The 17,322-nt window shown below is 48.9% G+C and overlaps 1 protein-coding gene across 1 annotated transcript; it reads left to right on the forward strand.

The window, feature by feature from the left end:
• The first annotated feature begins 1,724 nt into the window (after positions 1 to 1,724).
• On the forward strand, positions 1,725 to 8,473 carry IRX5 (iroquois homeobox 5). The gene is made up of 3 exons (XM_086946463.1): positions 1,725 to 2,143; positions 6,226 to 6,628; positions 7,393 to 8,473. The coding sequence occupies exons 1-3, from the start codon at positions 1,871 to 1,873 to the stop codon at positions 8,202 to 8,204; spliced, it is 1,488 nt and encodes a 495-aa protein (XP_086802589.1). The 5' UTR covers positions 1,725 to 1,870; the 3' UTR covers positions 8,205 to 8,473.
• Positions 8,474 to 17,322: the final 8,849 nt, after the last annotated feature.

Genomic DNA, 17,322 nt, shown 5'->3' on the forward strand with positions numbered 1-17,322 from the left:
TTTCTCTCTCGCTCGTCTCCCTTTGGTCGGAGACTGGGAAGGGAGAGGCAGCGGACATATCTCTGAGTCGGAGAACTTTACACCTCGGTTGTGCAAACTTGTGTATTTTGGTGGGGAGTGGCAGCGTATCGTCTCCAAAGTTTGTAGGCTTGCCCCATCTATGGAAAGCAATTCCTTTGTATAAAGTGTCTTTTTTCTAATAGTTTATTAAATGTGTTTGGGTGAATATTAAAATAGAATGTCTAATATAATATTATGTGGATATATATATATATATATATATATATATATATATATATATATATATATATATATATATATATATATATATATATATATGTACATATATATACATATACACACACACACACATACACAAACACATTCAGAGTGAGAGAGAGAATCTGATGGAATGAGCAATATTTCTAATCTAGTCTGATGACGCGGCTTCTTTCAGAAATGTTTTCCAAACACCGTTCAAAGCAATTCCCTCTGATGCTTATTTGGGCGGTTAAAGGATCTGTGGGACGCCTTATTTGGAGCGGAGGATGGATGGTGGGTAGGAGCGGGCCTTAAATTTCCCGCATTTCCTTAAAATGACTGGCTTACGTTGGCGCTGCAGACTTTAAATCAGAGCTAACCCCAACGGCTCCGGCCCAGCGCTCAGCAGGTGGGTGCGTGTGCTCAGCTCCTGGGCTGATGGCGATCACGACCAGGGCCATCATTTGTGTGTCCCTACCCTGGGGCTTGAGATGTGTATTCACCCCCCATGGGGCATGAGATGTGTATTCACCTGCCCTGGGGCACGAGTCCTGTATTCCCCACCCTGGGTCATGAGTTGTGTATTCCCCACCCTTGGGGCATGAGTGGTGTATTCGCTCTCCGGGGCATGAGGTGGGGATCGACATTCACAGGTGCGTGGAGTCACGGCAGTCGAGGGACCCGTCCAAGGGCCGCGGCAAGGTGCTAGTCGCCTCCAGGGCCCGGGCCTCGTCGCCATGCAGTATCGGGCTGAGTCTAATGGCTGCGCAGTGTCCTGCGCTGGGGGTATTCGTTGCTTGGGCCCTTGGGTTTGGGCTAACAGCCGCAGAGAGGGATCTCCGGACCCTAAACCTCGTGCAGGGATCTGGCTGGTCCTAATCGTCTTGCAAAGGCAAGATTGGGGCTGTTGGCCATGCAGGGCCCTGACTGGGACTAATCGTCGTGCAGGGACCCGGCTGGGTGTATTGTCCATGCAAGGGCCAGGATAGGGTTAATGGCCGTGCAGGGACCTAGCTGAGTTTAATGTCCATGCATGCAAGGGCCAGGATAGGGTTAATCGCCTTGCAGATGCCTTCTTGGGCTAATGCAGGGACCCGACTGGGTATAATGGCAGTGCAGGGACCTGATCGGATTCAATGTCCTTGCAAGGACGGTGCTGGGGTTCAACGCGATGTAGGGCCGAGGCCCGTGCGATGCAGAGGCCCAGGCTGGCGCTACCTCCAGGCAGGGGCCGGCTCGGAGCCCCAGCCCTGCTCCCGAGCCGAGGAGCGCGGAGTGAGCGCGACCACGGTCTGCGCAGCCAGCAGGATCTCGCAGTTCCTTCCAGACTGACACCACCCCGGGAGGAGGCGGAGCGTCGCTGCGCAGAAGGCGTCAGAATCCTCAATTTCCAACTTAGCATCTTGGCAGGACCTTTCCCCAGCGCCCGCCCTCCTCCCCCCGTCCTATCCTTCAGTCCACGGGCAAAAAAACAGAGCTAGAGACAGAGCCAGGCAGCAGCGAGGAGAGCGCAGGGCGGCGCGCAGCAGACAGGGCACTCCGGCGCTGCAGCCCAGGCGGCCGCCTCATCCTTTCCTGCCTCCGAGAGCCGCGCAGACCGGCTGCATGCATGTGCCTGGCCATGTCCTATCCTCAGGGTTACTTGTACCAGCCCTCGGCGTCCCTGGCGCTCTACTCGTGCCCGGCGTACAGCACCAGCGTCCTCTCGGGGCCCCGGACCGATGAGCTGGGCCGCTCCTCCTCCGGCTCTGCCTTCTCGCCCTACGCCGGATCCACCGCCTTCTCGGCGCCCTCCCCGGGCTACGGCTCGCACCTGCCCTACAGCTCGGACCCGGCAGCGGCGGCAGCGGCGGCGGCGGCCGCCTTCACCGCCTCCTACGTGGTAAGAGAGCCAGCTGACACTTTTCAGAGCATGTCTTTTCTCGCGTTCAGAGCGCCGCTTGTGACCCTGGGCACATCCGAGCTGTTTCCATACTTACACACTGCTCTCAGACCCTGATCCCAGATTTCTGTTCACCGGTTCAGGAACTTGCGAGCGTCTACTGCGGACTGGGATAACCCACCCACCGAAATAGTTTGTTCCCTCGTCTACAGTGTGCCAAGTGTGACCCTGGGCACACTCCCATCCGTGCATAATTTCGGATTATCCTGAGACCCCAGATATCCGTATACTATGTCAGGAATTTGTCGAAGTCATGCACTGCATCTGACTGACACGGGACACTCTGCTTTTGTAAAAACAAATATTTTCTTGTGCACAGGATGCCAATACTGACCCTGGGAACATCCAACCCTTACATGTTTACCCTCTACCATGAGGCCCCTTATATCTGTACACCAGCTGAGGAGCGTGTGAGAGTCTGCAGATAAGGGGGATCCCTCGCCCATTCCAACGCGTTTGTTCCCTGGTGGCAGTGTGCCACTTGTGACCCTGGGCATTCTCCAACACTTGCAGACTTACACACCACCCTGAGATCCACAGATCCCACATATATCTGTGCAGCAATTCAGTAACTTGTGACAGTGTGGTGCTAATGGGCCCCCTTCACCCATTGCAAAGTGTTTGTTCCCTTGTGCCCGTGTGACCCTGGGCACACTACACCCCTTGTACACTGCCCTGAGCTCCACAGATCCTAATGGCGATTACATACCAGGCCAAGAACATGCGAGAGTCTGCTTCTAACGGGATCCCTCGCCCATTCGAGGCCGTTTATTCTCTGGTATACAACGTGACACGTGTGATCGTGAGCACTTCCCAGTCCTTGCATATTCACACACACCAGCCCGAGACCACTAGATCCCAGATATCTGGGTAGCAGCTCAGAAACGCTTGCCTGTGAACCCCCACGGTCTGGTGCGGAGTGTTCAGCTACTGACTCTGTGCACACACGTACCACTGGTACCTTAAGATTCCAGCAAGCTCTCTACCAACTTCTGAACTTGTAAGCATCTCTGCCCTGACCGGCAGAGCCCCCTGTCCTTAGTCATAGTGTTACCAAGGGCCTGCGCTACCATTGCAAGCTCTACATACCCACTCATCTGAGATCTCCGGCGTGCATAGGGACTCGAGCGCATCTGTTGATGCTTCTGTAGCGGTGACTCGCCGGCCCTTTAATGCATGCCCGAAGCGCATGTTCTCTATGCATAGTATGCCACTGCTGAGTGACCCTGGGCACATAGCAGTCCGTCCATCAAATAAAACACTCTCCTGGGAGCATGAGGTCACATGTGTGTCTACGGCTCACCTGTATCTGGGGAGCACTTTTGTCTTTGACTGCCACGGGGCCCTCAGTCCTCCTAAAGCTTGTATTCTCTTTTTGGCCCTGGGTACATGCATCTCAGCCCTTACATGCACACACGCTTCCCCGAGACCTTGACATGTCAGTACCTTGCACCAGCCCAGAAAGGAGTGAACATTACTGACACATGGCATGAACCAGCCAGCAGGACAGCTTCCATGCGACCCTCATTAGTGTCTCTGTGCCAGCTGGGACCCCGTGAGTGCTTCTGCAGCCGCCTGTACCCTGGCACGTCAGCCCGCCTCCCGGTGGCATTGCTGCTGTGTGCCACCTGTCACTCTACGGACTACCTCCCCTCCCCGTGCACCCCATTAACGAAGAACCCTGCCAGCCGGTGTCCCTCGGCCCGCCGTGGGTCCCAGGCAGCCCGGAGAAAGGGCCCGGGGGTCACTCCTCACACCGGCGATTGTACCCTCCCAGAGCCCGGGTACTGGTGACATCTGAGAGCACAGGCAGAACTTTTCATTGGCATCCGTGCCCTACAAGTGCACTCCCGGGAACACCGAGGCATTTTAAAGAAAACCTGGAAGTTATTTTAATGCGCACCTCAACATAGGTCGACCCTTCCCGCAGACCCACTTATATACAATCCGCGTTCTCCCCTACACGTTTAACATGTGGTTCCATCCATCCTACCAACGACCCTCGTGTTCACCTCGTGTGCAGCCGCACAACCCGTCGGACTAGAATCGCGTCTCCATCAGACTCATATCCCTCAGCAGCGCCTTTAGTCTTGAAATATTTCACTTTTATGCACACACAGACCAGTCGTCACAGGGCTGGGTTCCGGTACCGTACCGCCACCTCCCCGGTGGTAGCAAGGCCCTTCGTCCTCCACGCTTCGTTCTGCTTTCTCCTCTCTAGATCCAAACGCGTTCGGTTCAGATCCCCGCTCTTGAACTGATTCAATAAATGGAAACACGATAGATTGTATATACTTTTTAATTACGGAGATCTTATGATGCCCGAGGGCCGGAATCTGACGGACCCGGCGTTTTTTAAAGTATTATTATTATAGGAAAGTAACATTATTGGTTGCACTTTCTCTCGGCTTCTTACACCAACATGAGTCAATTAGTCGCCAGGGAGGCCTAATAATCTCTACGTTGTGCCGATTACACGACCCGGGCCCGAGTCCCCTTCTCCAGCCCGGTAGCCGGCGCTGCTAATACCCAGGGGGGTTATAAATGCATTCTCCGAGGGGGAAAACCCACGTGCATTAGCAGTTCTTGTGAACTCCCCCTCTCCTTGTGTGTACACGTGTAATTAAGTGTTGAACGTGCAGGCGAAACCGAAGTATGTTTGCACTTCTGTCGGCTGCGCAGGGATTCTGCAAAGAAACAGGACCCGGCAGATTTTATTATAGAAGCTAGGCTTGAGTTTGGTGTCACCGCACAAATACAATGTTTGATGTTACCTCATAAATGCCATATTTGATGTTACCGCATGAATGCAAACTGTGACTTAATGGCGCGTGACTCGTTTTAAAAACCAGCTAATATATGGAACTTTTAAAGAGCTTTTATTAGACACGAAAGTTTTGTGTGAGATAGATGAACGCAGACACTGCTTAGCCTCATTCTACGCATGCCTCAAGAAGATGTGTAATTTATATTTAAATGAAAGAAAAAAAAAGAGCAGAGAATTAAAAGTATGCGCCTTTGTAATTTGGTGCGATTTACTGCGGCGCATACTCCTTACTTGCGAGGCGTAACCCTCCTTCACACTGTGCAAAATGTTGTTGCTGACAAGTGCGAAAAATTGGTAGGAAAATAATGTATTTAATACCGGTAGACTGTAGGAATTGTGACCGGGGGTGTGGCCGACCTGTGCGCTGTGATGGTTTTAGAAAATGTAGCTTGTCTCACAAATGCACGCGCTGCAAAGGAGCTGTGTGATGGGCGCATAGTATATTGCTAGTTATATAGCGCCTTCTTACCCTTAGCCAGACCCTAAGCGCTTACCATTCACACCAACCACGTGGGCATTAAATAGGGGGCGATATAAAACGATCCACCCTCGACCCTAGCGACATTGTTTCGCGGAGCGAGCGACCCATTTTAATGCAGCAACTCGACCGCTCAGCCTTCATTTTTCATTGGAGCTACTTACCTTAATGAGGGGAACTTGTTTTTATTTTTTCGATCATATATTACTCGTTCTACCAACCCGATGTATAAACAGGAATCGTAAAGGTATATGTCGCACTCAAATACAATTAGCGCAGGCACATTAGAAGTTGTTTTTTTTGGTCTAACGGCGAACGCATTTTGTGGTCAAATATTGTATGTGGTTGTTAAATCGAGCTTTCACTTAAAGAACACGTGTGATTTGTATACTTTGTGGATGTTATTAAAGAATAGGTATTGAAAATAAGATTTGGCCAAATTATGTCATTTGCCTGTTGGACAATTGCAGGGATGCGCCCGCTAATTATAGCTTTCTTTCCCAGTTTGATTCGAGGCCGTGTGTTGTGTGCAGACGTGGTGAAAACACACCCTGACATGTGCCAGGGGTGATTATTAGAATTAGTATTGTGCTTGCTATTAATTGTATAATTAGCGCTTGGATTATTGTCAGTATCCTACTAGGAGAGTCACCTGTGCTTCTCAGGCCTCTCTCTGAGTGGAACCATCTCACCCCCTCCTCTCTCCTCTTCCTACAGGGCTCGCCCTACGACCACACGACGGGCATGGCCGGCTCCCTCGGGTACCACCCGTACGCCGCCCCGCTCGGCTCCTACCCCTACGGCGACCCGGCCTACCGCAAGAACGCCACCCGGGACGCCACGGCCACGCTGAAGGCCTGGCTGAACGAGCACCGCAAGAACCCCTACCCCACCAAGGGCGAGAAGATCATGCTGGCCATCATCACCAAGATGACCCTCACCCAGGTCTCCACCTGGTTCGCCAACGCCCGGCGGCGGCTCAAGAAGGAGAACAAGATGACCTGGACGCCCCGGAACCGCAGCGAGGACGAGGAGGAGGACGAGAACATCGACCTGGAAAAGAACGACGACGACGTGACGCACAAGCTGGACGACAAGGGCGACGTCGAGGCGGAAGCAGGTGGGTGCACGGAAGGCGTTTTTATTCCTATTCCAGCGGGTGAATTTTAATCATCACAAAAACGAGGAAAAAAAGGCGGGAAACGCAATAGAGAGACAGTTTGCGTAACTTGCATCGTCTCTGGAAATGTAACCAATTGGCTGCAAGTTGGCAATTTAAAATATCAAGGGTTAATCTAAAAATGTACACAATATGTGTGCAGTTGGAATAATAAATTAGTGATCTAGGCTGCATTAGTCCTGTTGTCAGTGCTTCCTTGAGAGCCGACTTGCACTTATTGTGACATTCCAATAAAAGGTGACTGCAACACTCAACGTTGTGTATTCTGTTTGGGCTGCTACAAAAACGAGCATACATTTTAAATTAATAAAAACGTCACCGTTGTGGGAGGAATTTGAGTTAGATAGAAAAAAAGACTTGGTCTTTTAAAATTGAAACGTACCGGTGTAATCACTTTTCTTTTTAGTTGACTTGTAAATTGCAGGATTTAAGGAGGCGATTGTGATTTATGTGATGCTACTTATTGGGTAAAGGAAGCCGCTTTTGCCGGAGAGTGGTGTGTCGTAAGGCAGCGTGGGGCTTATTTACAAGCCTCTTGCGCCGCTTTTGCGTCATTTTTAACATAGGAAAAGTGACGCAACAGTGGCGCAAGGGGCTTGTAAATAAGCCCCCCGTGTGTTAAGAGTTATGCATAGTTCCCCAATGGGGTGCCTGTATGGTTTTCCCACGAGCGTTTGTGGTAACTTTGTCTTGTTTTTCTGCAGGGGACTTAAAAAGCCCGTCTGAGAGTGACTTCGACCGCCTGGACCCCGAAAGCCCGCTGGACAAGGAGGTGGACCCCGCCAGGTGCGAGTCGGTCCTGAAAGACCCGGACGATAGAAGCAACCCGCTGTCCGGCTCCTCATCCAAGACCCCCGCGTCCCCTTCTCCAGCCTTGTGTCAGGGAGCGCCAACCCTACAGGAGGCCGAGGAACCCCCGCAGCCGGCTCACCACCACCACCACCACCCTTCCAGCCACGGCCTGCCCACGCTGCACCAGCACCACCACCCTCACCAGCTGCATCCCATCGATCTGGCGCAGCCCAGCAGCCAGGCCACCTCCGTCATCCACTCGCCCCCCACGGTCACCCCCAAACCCAAACTGTGGTCCCTGGCTGAGATTGCCACCTCCTCGGACAAATCCAAAGAGAGCAGCGAGGCATCCCCGGGGACGAGGCCGCCGCAGGGACAGTCCCTGGCCGGCAGCGGCGCCTCCCCCACCCGGCCTCCATCCTCGCAGTGCCCCTTCCCGAACAGCGCCGTCCTCTCCCGCCCTCTGTACTACGCCTCGCCCTTCTACCCGGGCTACACGAACTACAGCACTTTCGGCCAGTTGCACGGCCACCACGGGGCCAGCCCCGGCCCGGCCTCGGCGGCGCCCTCCCCGGGCGGCAGCGCGCCTTTCAATGGATTGAACCAGACACTGCTGAGCCGGGCCGAGGCGCTGGCCAAAGAGAGCAAGCTGAGGCACCAGGCCCAGGCAGACCTCTGCAAAGACTCGCCCTATGAACTGAAGAAAGGTACGTCCAGCCTTTAATACCGCTCGCCCCCACACCCGCCGGACTCTTTTTATTTTTATTTATTACATTGCTTTTGCAGTTTTTTTTCTCCCCACCACACGAACACAGTCTTCAGAGATGAACATCAATATCCTCAACGGAAGGTTACCAATGTCTTAACAACTGGGAGCAGCACCCCACCCCCAAAGCCGATTTGTATGGAATCGCCCGCTGTATATTTAAATGTAGCAGTTTTGTATTTAAATGGATACTATCGGATCTTTGAAGTAAATTATAAATCTTGAGACACCTGTTCCAGCATTGTTGTTGTCTTTCGTAGTTTGCATACATGTGCCGATCTTTCCCACAGGTACCAGCAATGGTTTTCATCAAAAATGTTCGTCTTTGTTTTATTCAGCCAACCGATTTGCCTCAGAGCCAGAGGAATAAGTTAGCCCAGACCGAAGAGAGGGAAAAACTGCAGCCTCCTTTTGTTCAAATGTAAATATTGAATTAAAAGAGATGTTAACATATGCGAAATCCAATCGTTGCATTCTTGCACAGAATACTCCGCGTTTATCGTCTAAACTTTGTGATTTTTCCTCAAATTGACGTTAAAAGCGTGAAGCACAGTTTGAGCTTTTTCAGTTATTTGTTCTGCTGGGTTTCGAAAATAGTCAGTTCCACGTATTCTGAAGTTGTGGTTTTCTGGGTGCGTTGGCATTAGACTATGTACAAGGATGAAGGGGCGAATACTTTAAAAAGTCCCTTAGACCAAATTTGATGAATTCTATGTTTTTTTAATGTGACAATGAAAAGGAGGTATCAAAACACCTTTAAGGTAGGGATTAAGGCATTTACTTCCGGGGTTTCGGGTTAAGGCGCTTACTTCCGGGAAAACTGGGTAAGGCGTTTACTTCTCTCTGTTTTAGTGCCAGTTTTGGACATGTTTCTGAGAGGGTGAACTGTGTAGTTCTTCTTCGGATTTTTCTTGTGCTCAGTATTGTTACAGGAGTAAAGTGTTGCTCGTTGAGAAAAAGGCCAGGGTTCTTGTGAATCTGAAAGCACGTCTGCACCGTTTATCGTTATTCAGCTTTGGAAGGCAAGTCCCTCATTTTGTACCTTTGGGTTTCCGTCAGTGGGGCCTGGTTACTCCTGGGGCCTTCTCCGTGAGGCCTGCTCTGACGTCAGTTCCCACGTTGACAGGTAGAGGTCACTGTTGTCCTGCGTTTCGAAGCTAGCGCCCTGCATTAGAGAGAGCTCGGCGCATCCGATGTAACTAAAACTGCACAGTATGTACAGTGCAGACATTGACACTCGAGGTTTTATACACACCAGTGAATACTCGTGTAATGTCGCACCTCGAAAGGACGGTGCCTGCCAAGGGCATTGACTCTTTTACAATACGGATGTACGAAAATAAAACGGAATAACACGGAGAAAAATATGTTAAAGGAACATTTGTGTCACACGGTTATATCAGTTTAAAAAAAAGTGTGAAAATATGTAACCCAGAAAAAACTGGGGTCACCAACAAAGTAGTTCGTTTCTAAGCTACCATGGCCAATACATTCGTTTGTCGGACTCTCACGGATATTTTAAGGCGTATTCACAAAGACACTTTGGCGTAGTAAAGTAGTATTGTACTACACATTTACACTCTCTGAAATGCCTTTGTGAATTTTCCCCACTCATCTAAAATGTAGCTATTCGTGGGATGTTCATATAAAAGTAGTGACATAGAAGGTACTTTGTCCTAGTGGCATTCTTACAAATGAAGAGGTGGACAATTAGGCCCGACTTGCAGTCATGTAAGAAAGAGTATGTACAAGAACGCACCTACTTACATGGACAGAAGACTCGTCCTGTGGTACTTCCTCTTGCTAATAAATTAATTTGAGAATTGATATCGTCAAGTTTAGTTTGCATGGCGGGAGGCGGAGGCACGCGCACGCACACCCTTGTTAGTAAACTAAGGAAGGCGCCTAATCAGGTGTGTCCCTATGTCTGTTTATTGGTGTCACTTGAGTGACGTCCTGTTTTTTACCACGTGACTCGATGACGAGCGAACGTATGGGTCACGGGGGCTTTAACTCTGCTGGTATGCCTCCTTTGAGTGAAGAGAATTAACTGGACGGATTACGTCACTTCCGGGTCACTGCCCTGTTTACACCGAGCAGGAAAGTAAACTGTGCTTATGAGTAGTTTGTGTATTCTTAAATATAGTTGTATGTCAGCGAGATAACAGCACCCAGCAAATACTTAACTTGTGTCGACGGTTGCAGGTGAGTGGGGAGGGAGGGGGGCGCTCTTCAGGCCGTTATCCAGAGTAAGGGAGAGTGTCAAAAAAGGAAGGCAGACAGATAAAGAGAATTATACTGAGATAGTGATGCCGTGAGACAGCAGAGACGAAAAGTAGGTGCAAGACTGGCAATCCCAGCATTCCTCAGCGCTGGCGGCAGGCTTCTAGGCACAACTTCGGACTTCATGTGTTTTCACAAATGATACCTCGCATCAAACCAGTTGGTGTGTGTATTGTTCTATAATACACGCTTCTCATGTGCTGTTCGGTGCAAGGTCTGCAATATGGGAGTGACGTTTCTATGCCATGATGACAGAACAGCCTCATCTGTCTCCACTCGTCCGATTTATTCGCATATCGGAATAGATTCGCGGATTCGGGAGTTTTGTGGGAGGATTTGCTTCAGCTGTGAGTGCGAGTTATGGTTGGGAAAAGTCCGTGCCTTGAAACCTCTTCTAATGGGGGTAATCATGACAAATGACTCACCGGGGTACTCGCAAGGACAAGTGGGGTCCCTCGGTAAAGGACCGCGAGCAGTGCACCATGGGAAGGAAGTGCGCCGCCCCGTTGTCACCAATGTGTCTATGAATAAATAATAGAACTCTGTGCACACGTGTTCTATGGACTAATTGTGCACATTGAGATCAAAAGAAGGCTGGTTTGATATTGTCAGTTTTGAAAATAATTACTTATTCAGGCTGCATCTCCCCCCCCCCCCCCCCCCCAAAGAAAAACATGTTGTCATGTTCTACAGCTAAAGGTAAGTATTGGAGGGGTAAAAGATACAATTGTGCAGTACTTGTCGGGTGAAGTATGTACTCTCAGGGACCACGAGCGAGCCGCGGGCCTCTCTGGTAGAGTGTTGGGACGTTTGTGTGCCTTAAGCTATCGCGGCAAGCACAGTGTCAACACTTTAAAAACATGTGCTGGGCCACTGCAGAAAGCAGCCAGGCTGAGCACACCCGAAATTAACAAGACGCTGTTATCGTTTTGCATAAATCAAAGCCAAATTTAAAATGTACTAACGTCGGTTTAAGTCCGGTTCAGTTTAAGTCATTAAGCTCTGCATGCAGTGATTTATCCCATGCACCAAAACAAGAACCAATCGAAATAAGCCGACTTCCGGGTTCTGGAAATCTCAAATGGGAAACGCTGACAAATCTGGAAGAGATGCGCGCCCCTGTCTTTCCCCTGCGCGCGTGCACGCAGAATCGACATTTTAAGTCCACATTAAAAACGAGGGAACGTTTGAAAGCAAGGTCTTGGAAATTGAAGACAAAGCCACGGACGAGGTCTTCCGCAACAGCGTTTTGGGGTTCCTTCCTCTGCCACATTTCTGTGCCAAGAAGGACTGGGAATGGTTCTTGGAGTCAGTCGTGCCCCGCACTACAGGTTCTACCTATGTACTCACTAGGACACAAGCTTTAGGGTGACTGTTGTACTAAAATGTCCCTGAGAAGTGAGAGATATGCCAAGTATTCCTACTGAACCTTTAAAAGAAGGGTTACTTGTATGTCAGTACGGAACGCACGTGATTGATTCTGCTTTTAAAATGGTGTGTGATTTTCACACATTTCGAATTAAGGCGCCATATTCCCACCAGAAGAGAAAGTCTATATTCAATGGGTAATTGCGGCTTCCCCGGATGCCCCTCTATAAACCATTCATGTCACATATTTTGGTTTAGCATACAAATATATGTATTGCGTTATTTTTTTATATATGTAAATTAAGCGATTACAGCTGAGCCCTATGGTAGTACAGTCCAAACATCACTTTTTAAACTTTAAAGAAATACAAGAAACTTAAATTAATTTAGCGTAACATTTACCAGCCTTTTTTTTATCAATGTCCGGTAAAACGACGCCGTTTTTTAAAAAGTTTAAATGTGTACCGCATTTGTCATTTTTTTAGTATCATTTCTGAAAAATGCAAGCATTTTAACAAATGCCTGCAGTGCAGAAAACAGCCCTTTACTCCCTCACCCCTCAATACATATTGGAAATCACTGCTGGGAATAAGTACTTCCGGGTCACTCCCTGGCCACTGCTTTTACAGATAACTCTGAGGACGGACTGAGCCCTTTCTAGTGTTTTTCTTGTAATTGAAGCGATACTCTTGACGTGGGGATCGGTCAATGGAATAATACGTGGGGAGGTGGTCTCTGCTCGCGAGACCTGAAGGTGATTATTAGGAACCGCAAGGCGGACAGAAGGCGAGGCAATTAAGTGCTCTGAAGCGTCCCTCGAGCCGAATGAGCGCGTTAAACCGAGCGCTTAATTGGGACAGTTCACAGTGCAGCCACTGAACTCCGAAGTAACGCTACCCCGTAGCTCGCTTCAGCGAGATATATATATACTCATACATACATATATGCGCATATGTATATATTTATATATATATATCTAGTTTCACTAGTCACATGGTGTATTCACAAGCATTTAAAGAGGGCATTGTGGGAATTTAAATCTGATGTGATCAAGGGCTTTTGCCCGAAACGCGTCATCTACTGCGCTGCTGAGTTTGCAGGAATAAACCCTTTTGCCAAAAACTTTGGGACTCGTTGGTCTTTGTTTAAACAGCTGAATAGCTGGGAGGAATTTGAACTGACCTTTTCCATTAATATATATATATATATATATATATATATATATATATATATATATTATAGATAACTACAGACGCACAGTCACCTTCAAAAGCATGCCCTGTGTTTAGTGCCATATTTAAACACTCTGTCACTTTCGAGGCAACTTACAAAAGTGGAAACGTGAGAAGTGATTTGTTCGGTGTGGTAATAGCGACACAGTCCAATAAACTAGTGTTTGCACATGTGCTACTATAGTGTAAAGGACGAATTGAAAATTATGACTCTATTGCAGGCAAACTATGGCCGCTGTAAGGACAATCTATCCTGTTTATGGGAAGGACAATGTACCTCATTGTTACTGCTCTGGTCAAATGGCCTTTATTGATAAGTTTCAGGCATGAAAAAACAGAATGGCTGAAACTGTGCCAGCCCACTTCGAAGTGAATGTTATATCTTATATGTTACCTTTGCGGGCGCATTATCCCATATGTAGCCCCGTGGATGTTTAGTTATGGGTTATAAAAAAAGTTATATACACCTAATATACCAACACTGTTAAAGGAGCGGCCGGCCGATGACCCCCCCCCCCCCCTAAAGTTTTCCTCATACAAATCACGGCCCCTCCAAAAGATAAGAGTAGGGAAAAATAGCGTTTTATTTGATGTATCTATCTGCCTGCAGTGCTTATACCATGCTGGCTCTTCGTGTACAATGTTTACAAACAAAGGCATGGATACAAAGGGTTAAATTCATGCATGGAGATCTAAATCACAATAAGTAATGTGAGTTTGGGTGCGTGTTGCCATGTGAGGAAGAAACACTTTTCACATTAACTAGGCCATGTTTTGGTAATAACACGGTCTCCGATCTTTCACTTGTGTAATAAATGGATGGAAATACGTTTATTAGAACGTGCACGTTGGACCACTTCATTTTCACAAGCTTGACGTGCACACACGAATACACATATTTTCTTAGAAGTGAAGGAAAACGCCATAATTGCACAATTGCCTGGTTTCAAACCAGCAGCAGGTTGTGTGTGTTGTGATAATGTTGTGTTGATTCTTGTGTAGTAATATGAATGTAGGGAGTTTCTACATCTACATGATCTGCGCCAAATAATGCTTCCAAGTTTGAACGTTCACGACGTGCTATTCTGTATCAAATTGAAGAAGTAAAAAACCGCCATTTTGTTGCCAATGTGGTGCCAGTTTATGGCAACGCACAATGTCGACTTGAACACCAGGCTGCTTTTCAGCTTGTGTTTCTCTTGTTGCATGAACCATTTCAGCGTGTTGGGGGCACGCGGACCTGTATGCGGTGGATGTGACGTGCGAACCCTGTAAAAGATATGTACGCCATGCTTCACGAGCCTATATTGACGAGGATACATATTCTGCTAGCGATGGTGTCCTTGTGAGAGCATGTCTTTAGCAATAGAGCCGCCACCTTTTTAGCTTATGGTACACAATCTGGTAATAATTAATACCTACCATCTGGCAGTATGTGGGCACACGAATCTACATGTACAGTCTGGAAGTATGTGGGCACACGAATCTACATGCACAGTCTGGCAGTATGTGGGCTCACGAATCTACATGTACAGTCTGGCAGTATGTGGGCACGCGAATCTGCATGTACAGCCAGGCAGTATGTGGGCACAGGCATCTACATGCACAGTCTGGCAGTATGTGGGCACACGAATCTACATGTACAGTCTGGCAGTATGTGGGCACAGGCATCTACATGCACAGGCTGGCAGTATGTGGGCACACGAATCTGCATGAACAGTCTGGCAGTATTTGTGCACACGCATCTGCATGTACTGTCTGGCACTATGTGGGCACACGAATCTACATGCACAGTCTAGCAGTATGTGGGCACAGGCATCTACATGCACAGTCTGGCAGTATGTGGGCACACGAATCTGCATGTACTGTCTGGCAGTATGTGGGCACACGAATCTACATGCACAGTATGGCAGTATGTGGGCACACGAATCTGCATGTACAGTCTGGTAGTATTTGTGCACACGCATCTGCATGTACTGTCTGGCACTATGTGGGCACACGAATCTACATGCACAGTCTGGCAGTATGTGGGCACACGAATCTGCATGTACAGTCTGGCAGTATTTGTGCACACGAATCTGCATGTACAGTCTGGCAGTATTTGTGCACACGCATCTGCTGTCTGGCACTATGTGGGCACACGAATCTACATGTACAGTCTGGCAGTATGTGGGCACACGAATCTGCATGTACTGTCTGGCAGTATGTGGGCACACGAATCTACATGCACAGTATGGCAGTATGTGGGCACATGCATCTACATGCACAGTCTGGCAGTATGTGGGCACACGAATCTGCATGTACAGTCTGGTAGTATTTGTGCACACGCATCTGCATGTACTGTCTGGCACTATGTGGGCACACGAATCTACATGCACAGTCTGGCAGTATGTGGGCACACGAATCTGCATGTACAGTCTGGCAGTATTTGTGCACACGCATCTGCTGTCTGGCACTATGTGGGCACACGAATCTACATGTACAGTCTGGCAGTATGTGGGCACACCAATCTGCATGTACTGTCTGGCAGTATGTGGGCACACGAATCTACATGCACAGTATGGCAGTATGTGGGCACATGCATCTACATGCACAGTCTGGCAGTATGTGGGCACACGAATCTGCATGTACAGTCTGGTAGTATTTGTGCACACGCATCTGCATGTACTGTCTGGCACTATGTGGGCACACGAATCTACATGCACAGTCTGGCAGTATTTGTGCACACGCATCTGCTGTCTGGCACTATGTGGGCACACGAATCTACATGTACAGTCTGGCAGTATGTGGGCACACGAATCTACATGCACAGTCTGGCAGTATGTGGGCACACAAATCTACATGTACAGTCTGGCAGTATTTGGGCACACGCATCTGCATGTACAGCCAGGCAGTATGTGGGCACACGAATCTGCATGTACAGTCTGGTAGTATTTGTGCACACGCATCTGCATGTACTGTCTGGCACTATGTGGGCACACGAATCTGCATGCACAGTCTGGCAGTATTTGTGCACACGCATCTGCTGTCTGGCACTATGTGGGCACACGAATCTACATGTACAGTCTGGCAGTATGTGGGCACACGAATCTACATGTACCGTCTGGCAGTATGTGGGCACACAAATCTACATGTACAGTCTGGCAGTATTTGGGCACACGCATCTGCATGCACAGTCTGGCAGTATGTGGGCACACGATTCTACATGCACAGAGAGCGGGTGTTGCTGCCCTCAGAGGGTGCTGACGTTGCTGTGGCTCTGACTGCCCACTGGGGCCTGCACCCTGTGTGCAGTAGACTCGTGCCCCCCTCAAGCATAGGCATGCTGCAGGGGACGAGGGGCATTTGTGCAATTAATCAAGAACCTTTTACTCATGAAAGTAGACACTGCCTGCCTCTTACTACTGCGCCGGGTGTAAAACTATCCCAAGGCCGAAGGTTTTCTGCATTAGCAAGAACCGCACTCGGCATAGAACGACCTTTCTTCGTGCTATGAAATATGCACCTCACACAAGGCTGCGCCCTGAAGTATCCCCGTGTTCCCCGAAGCCAGGCTCATTTTTCAGGTGAGGTGCCGCCTGAGTGCCCCTGGACAGTACATTAGCCGGCTGTGAATAAAAGCAGGTTACACATTCTCGCGGCTCTCGAGTGATTACTGCAGGTTTTTTTTATTAAATGGCCTACAAATCGAGCGCACATGGGGTTGATGAAGCGGCAAGGCCTGTTCGGCCTACTAATGTCACCGGGGCCAGTGACTGCACTCCATCCGCTCAAGGCCTCCTCCCCTCTGGGGTGAGGGAGGCAAGGGGTGCAGGGTATGTGGGCAACGGCAAAACTGCGACATGTGCAAAACACACCGGAAGTTCCGCGGATTGGCCGGATGTGAAACGTTCTCTCTCAGAAGAAGGTGGTTCTGACGTCACCGTCAGATGAGAAATACTTTGTTTTCTACCCCCGCCCACGTGCGACCGTGAGACTTTTTGTTTTTCAAACTCTGTAGAAGAATCTGGGGTCAGTCAAAGGCCAACCCGATCCTAAATAGGATTATTTGGAGGATAAACACAGACAAATGTGGTCTCATATTGAGTGCACCAAAAGATCAAGCTGCCATTTTGTCAGGTGGGTATTATGTTTTCGCTGACTTGTCAGTATGCTGGTGAATTAAAGGCACAATATTTTTTTGAGCTGGCACT

The sequence above is a fragment of the Lissotriton vulgaris genome, chromosome 12 (assembly GCF_964263255.1).
Source record: "Lissotriton vulgaris chromosome 12, aLisVul1.2, whole genome shotgun sequence".
Lineage (NCBI taxonomy): Eukaryota > Metazoa > Chordata > Amphibia > Caudata > Salamandridae > Lissotriton > Lissotriton vulgaris.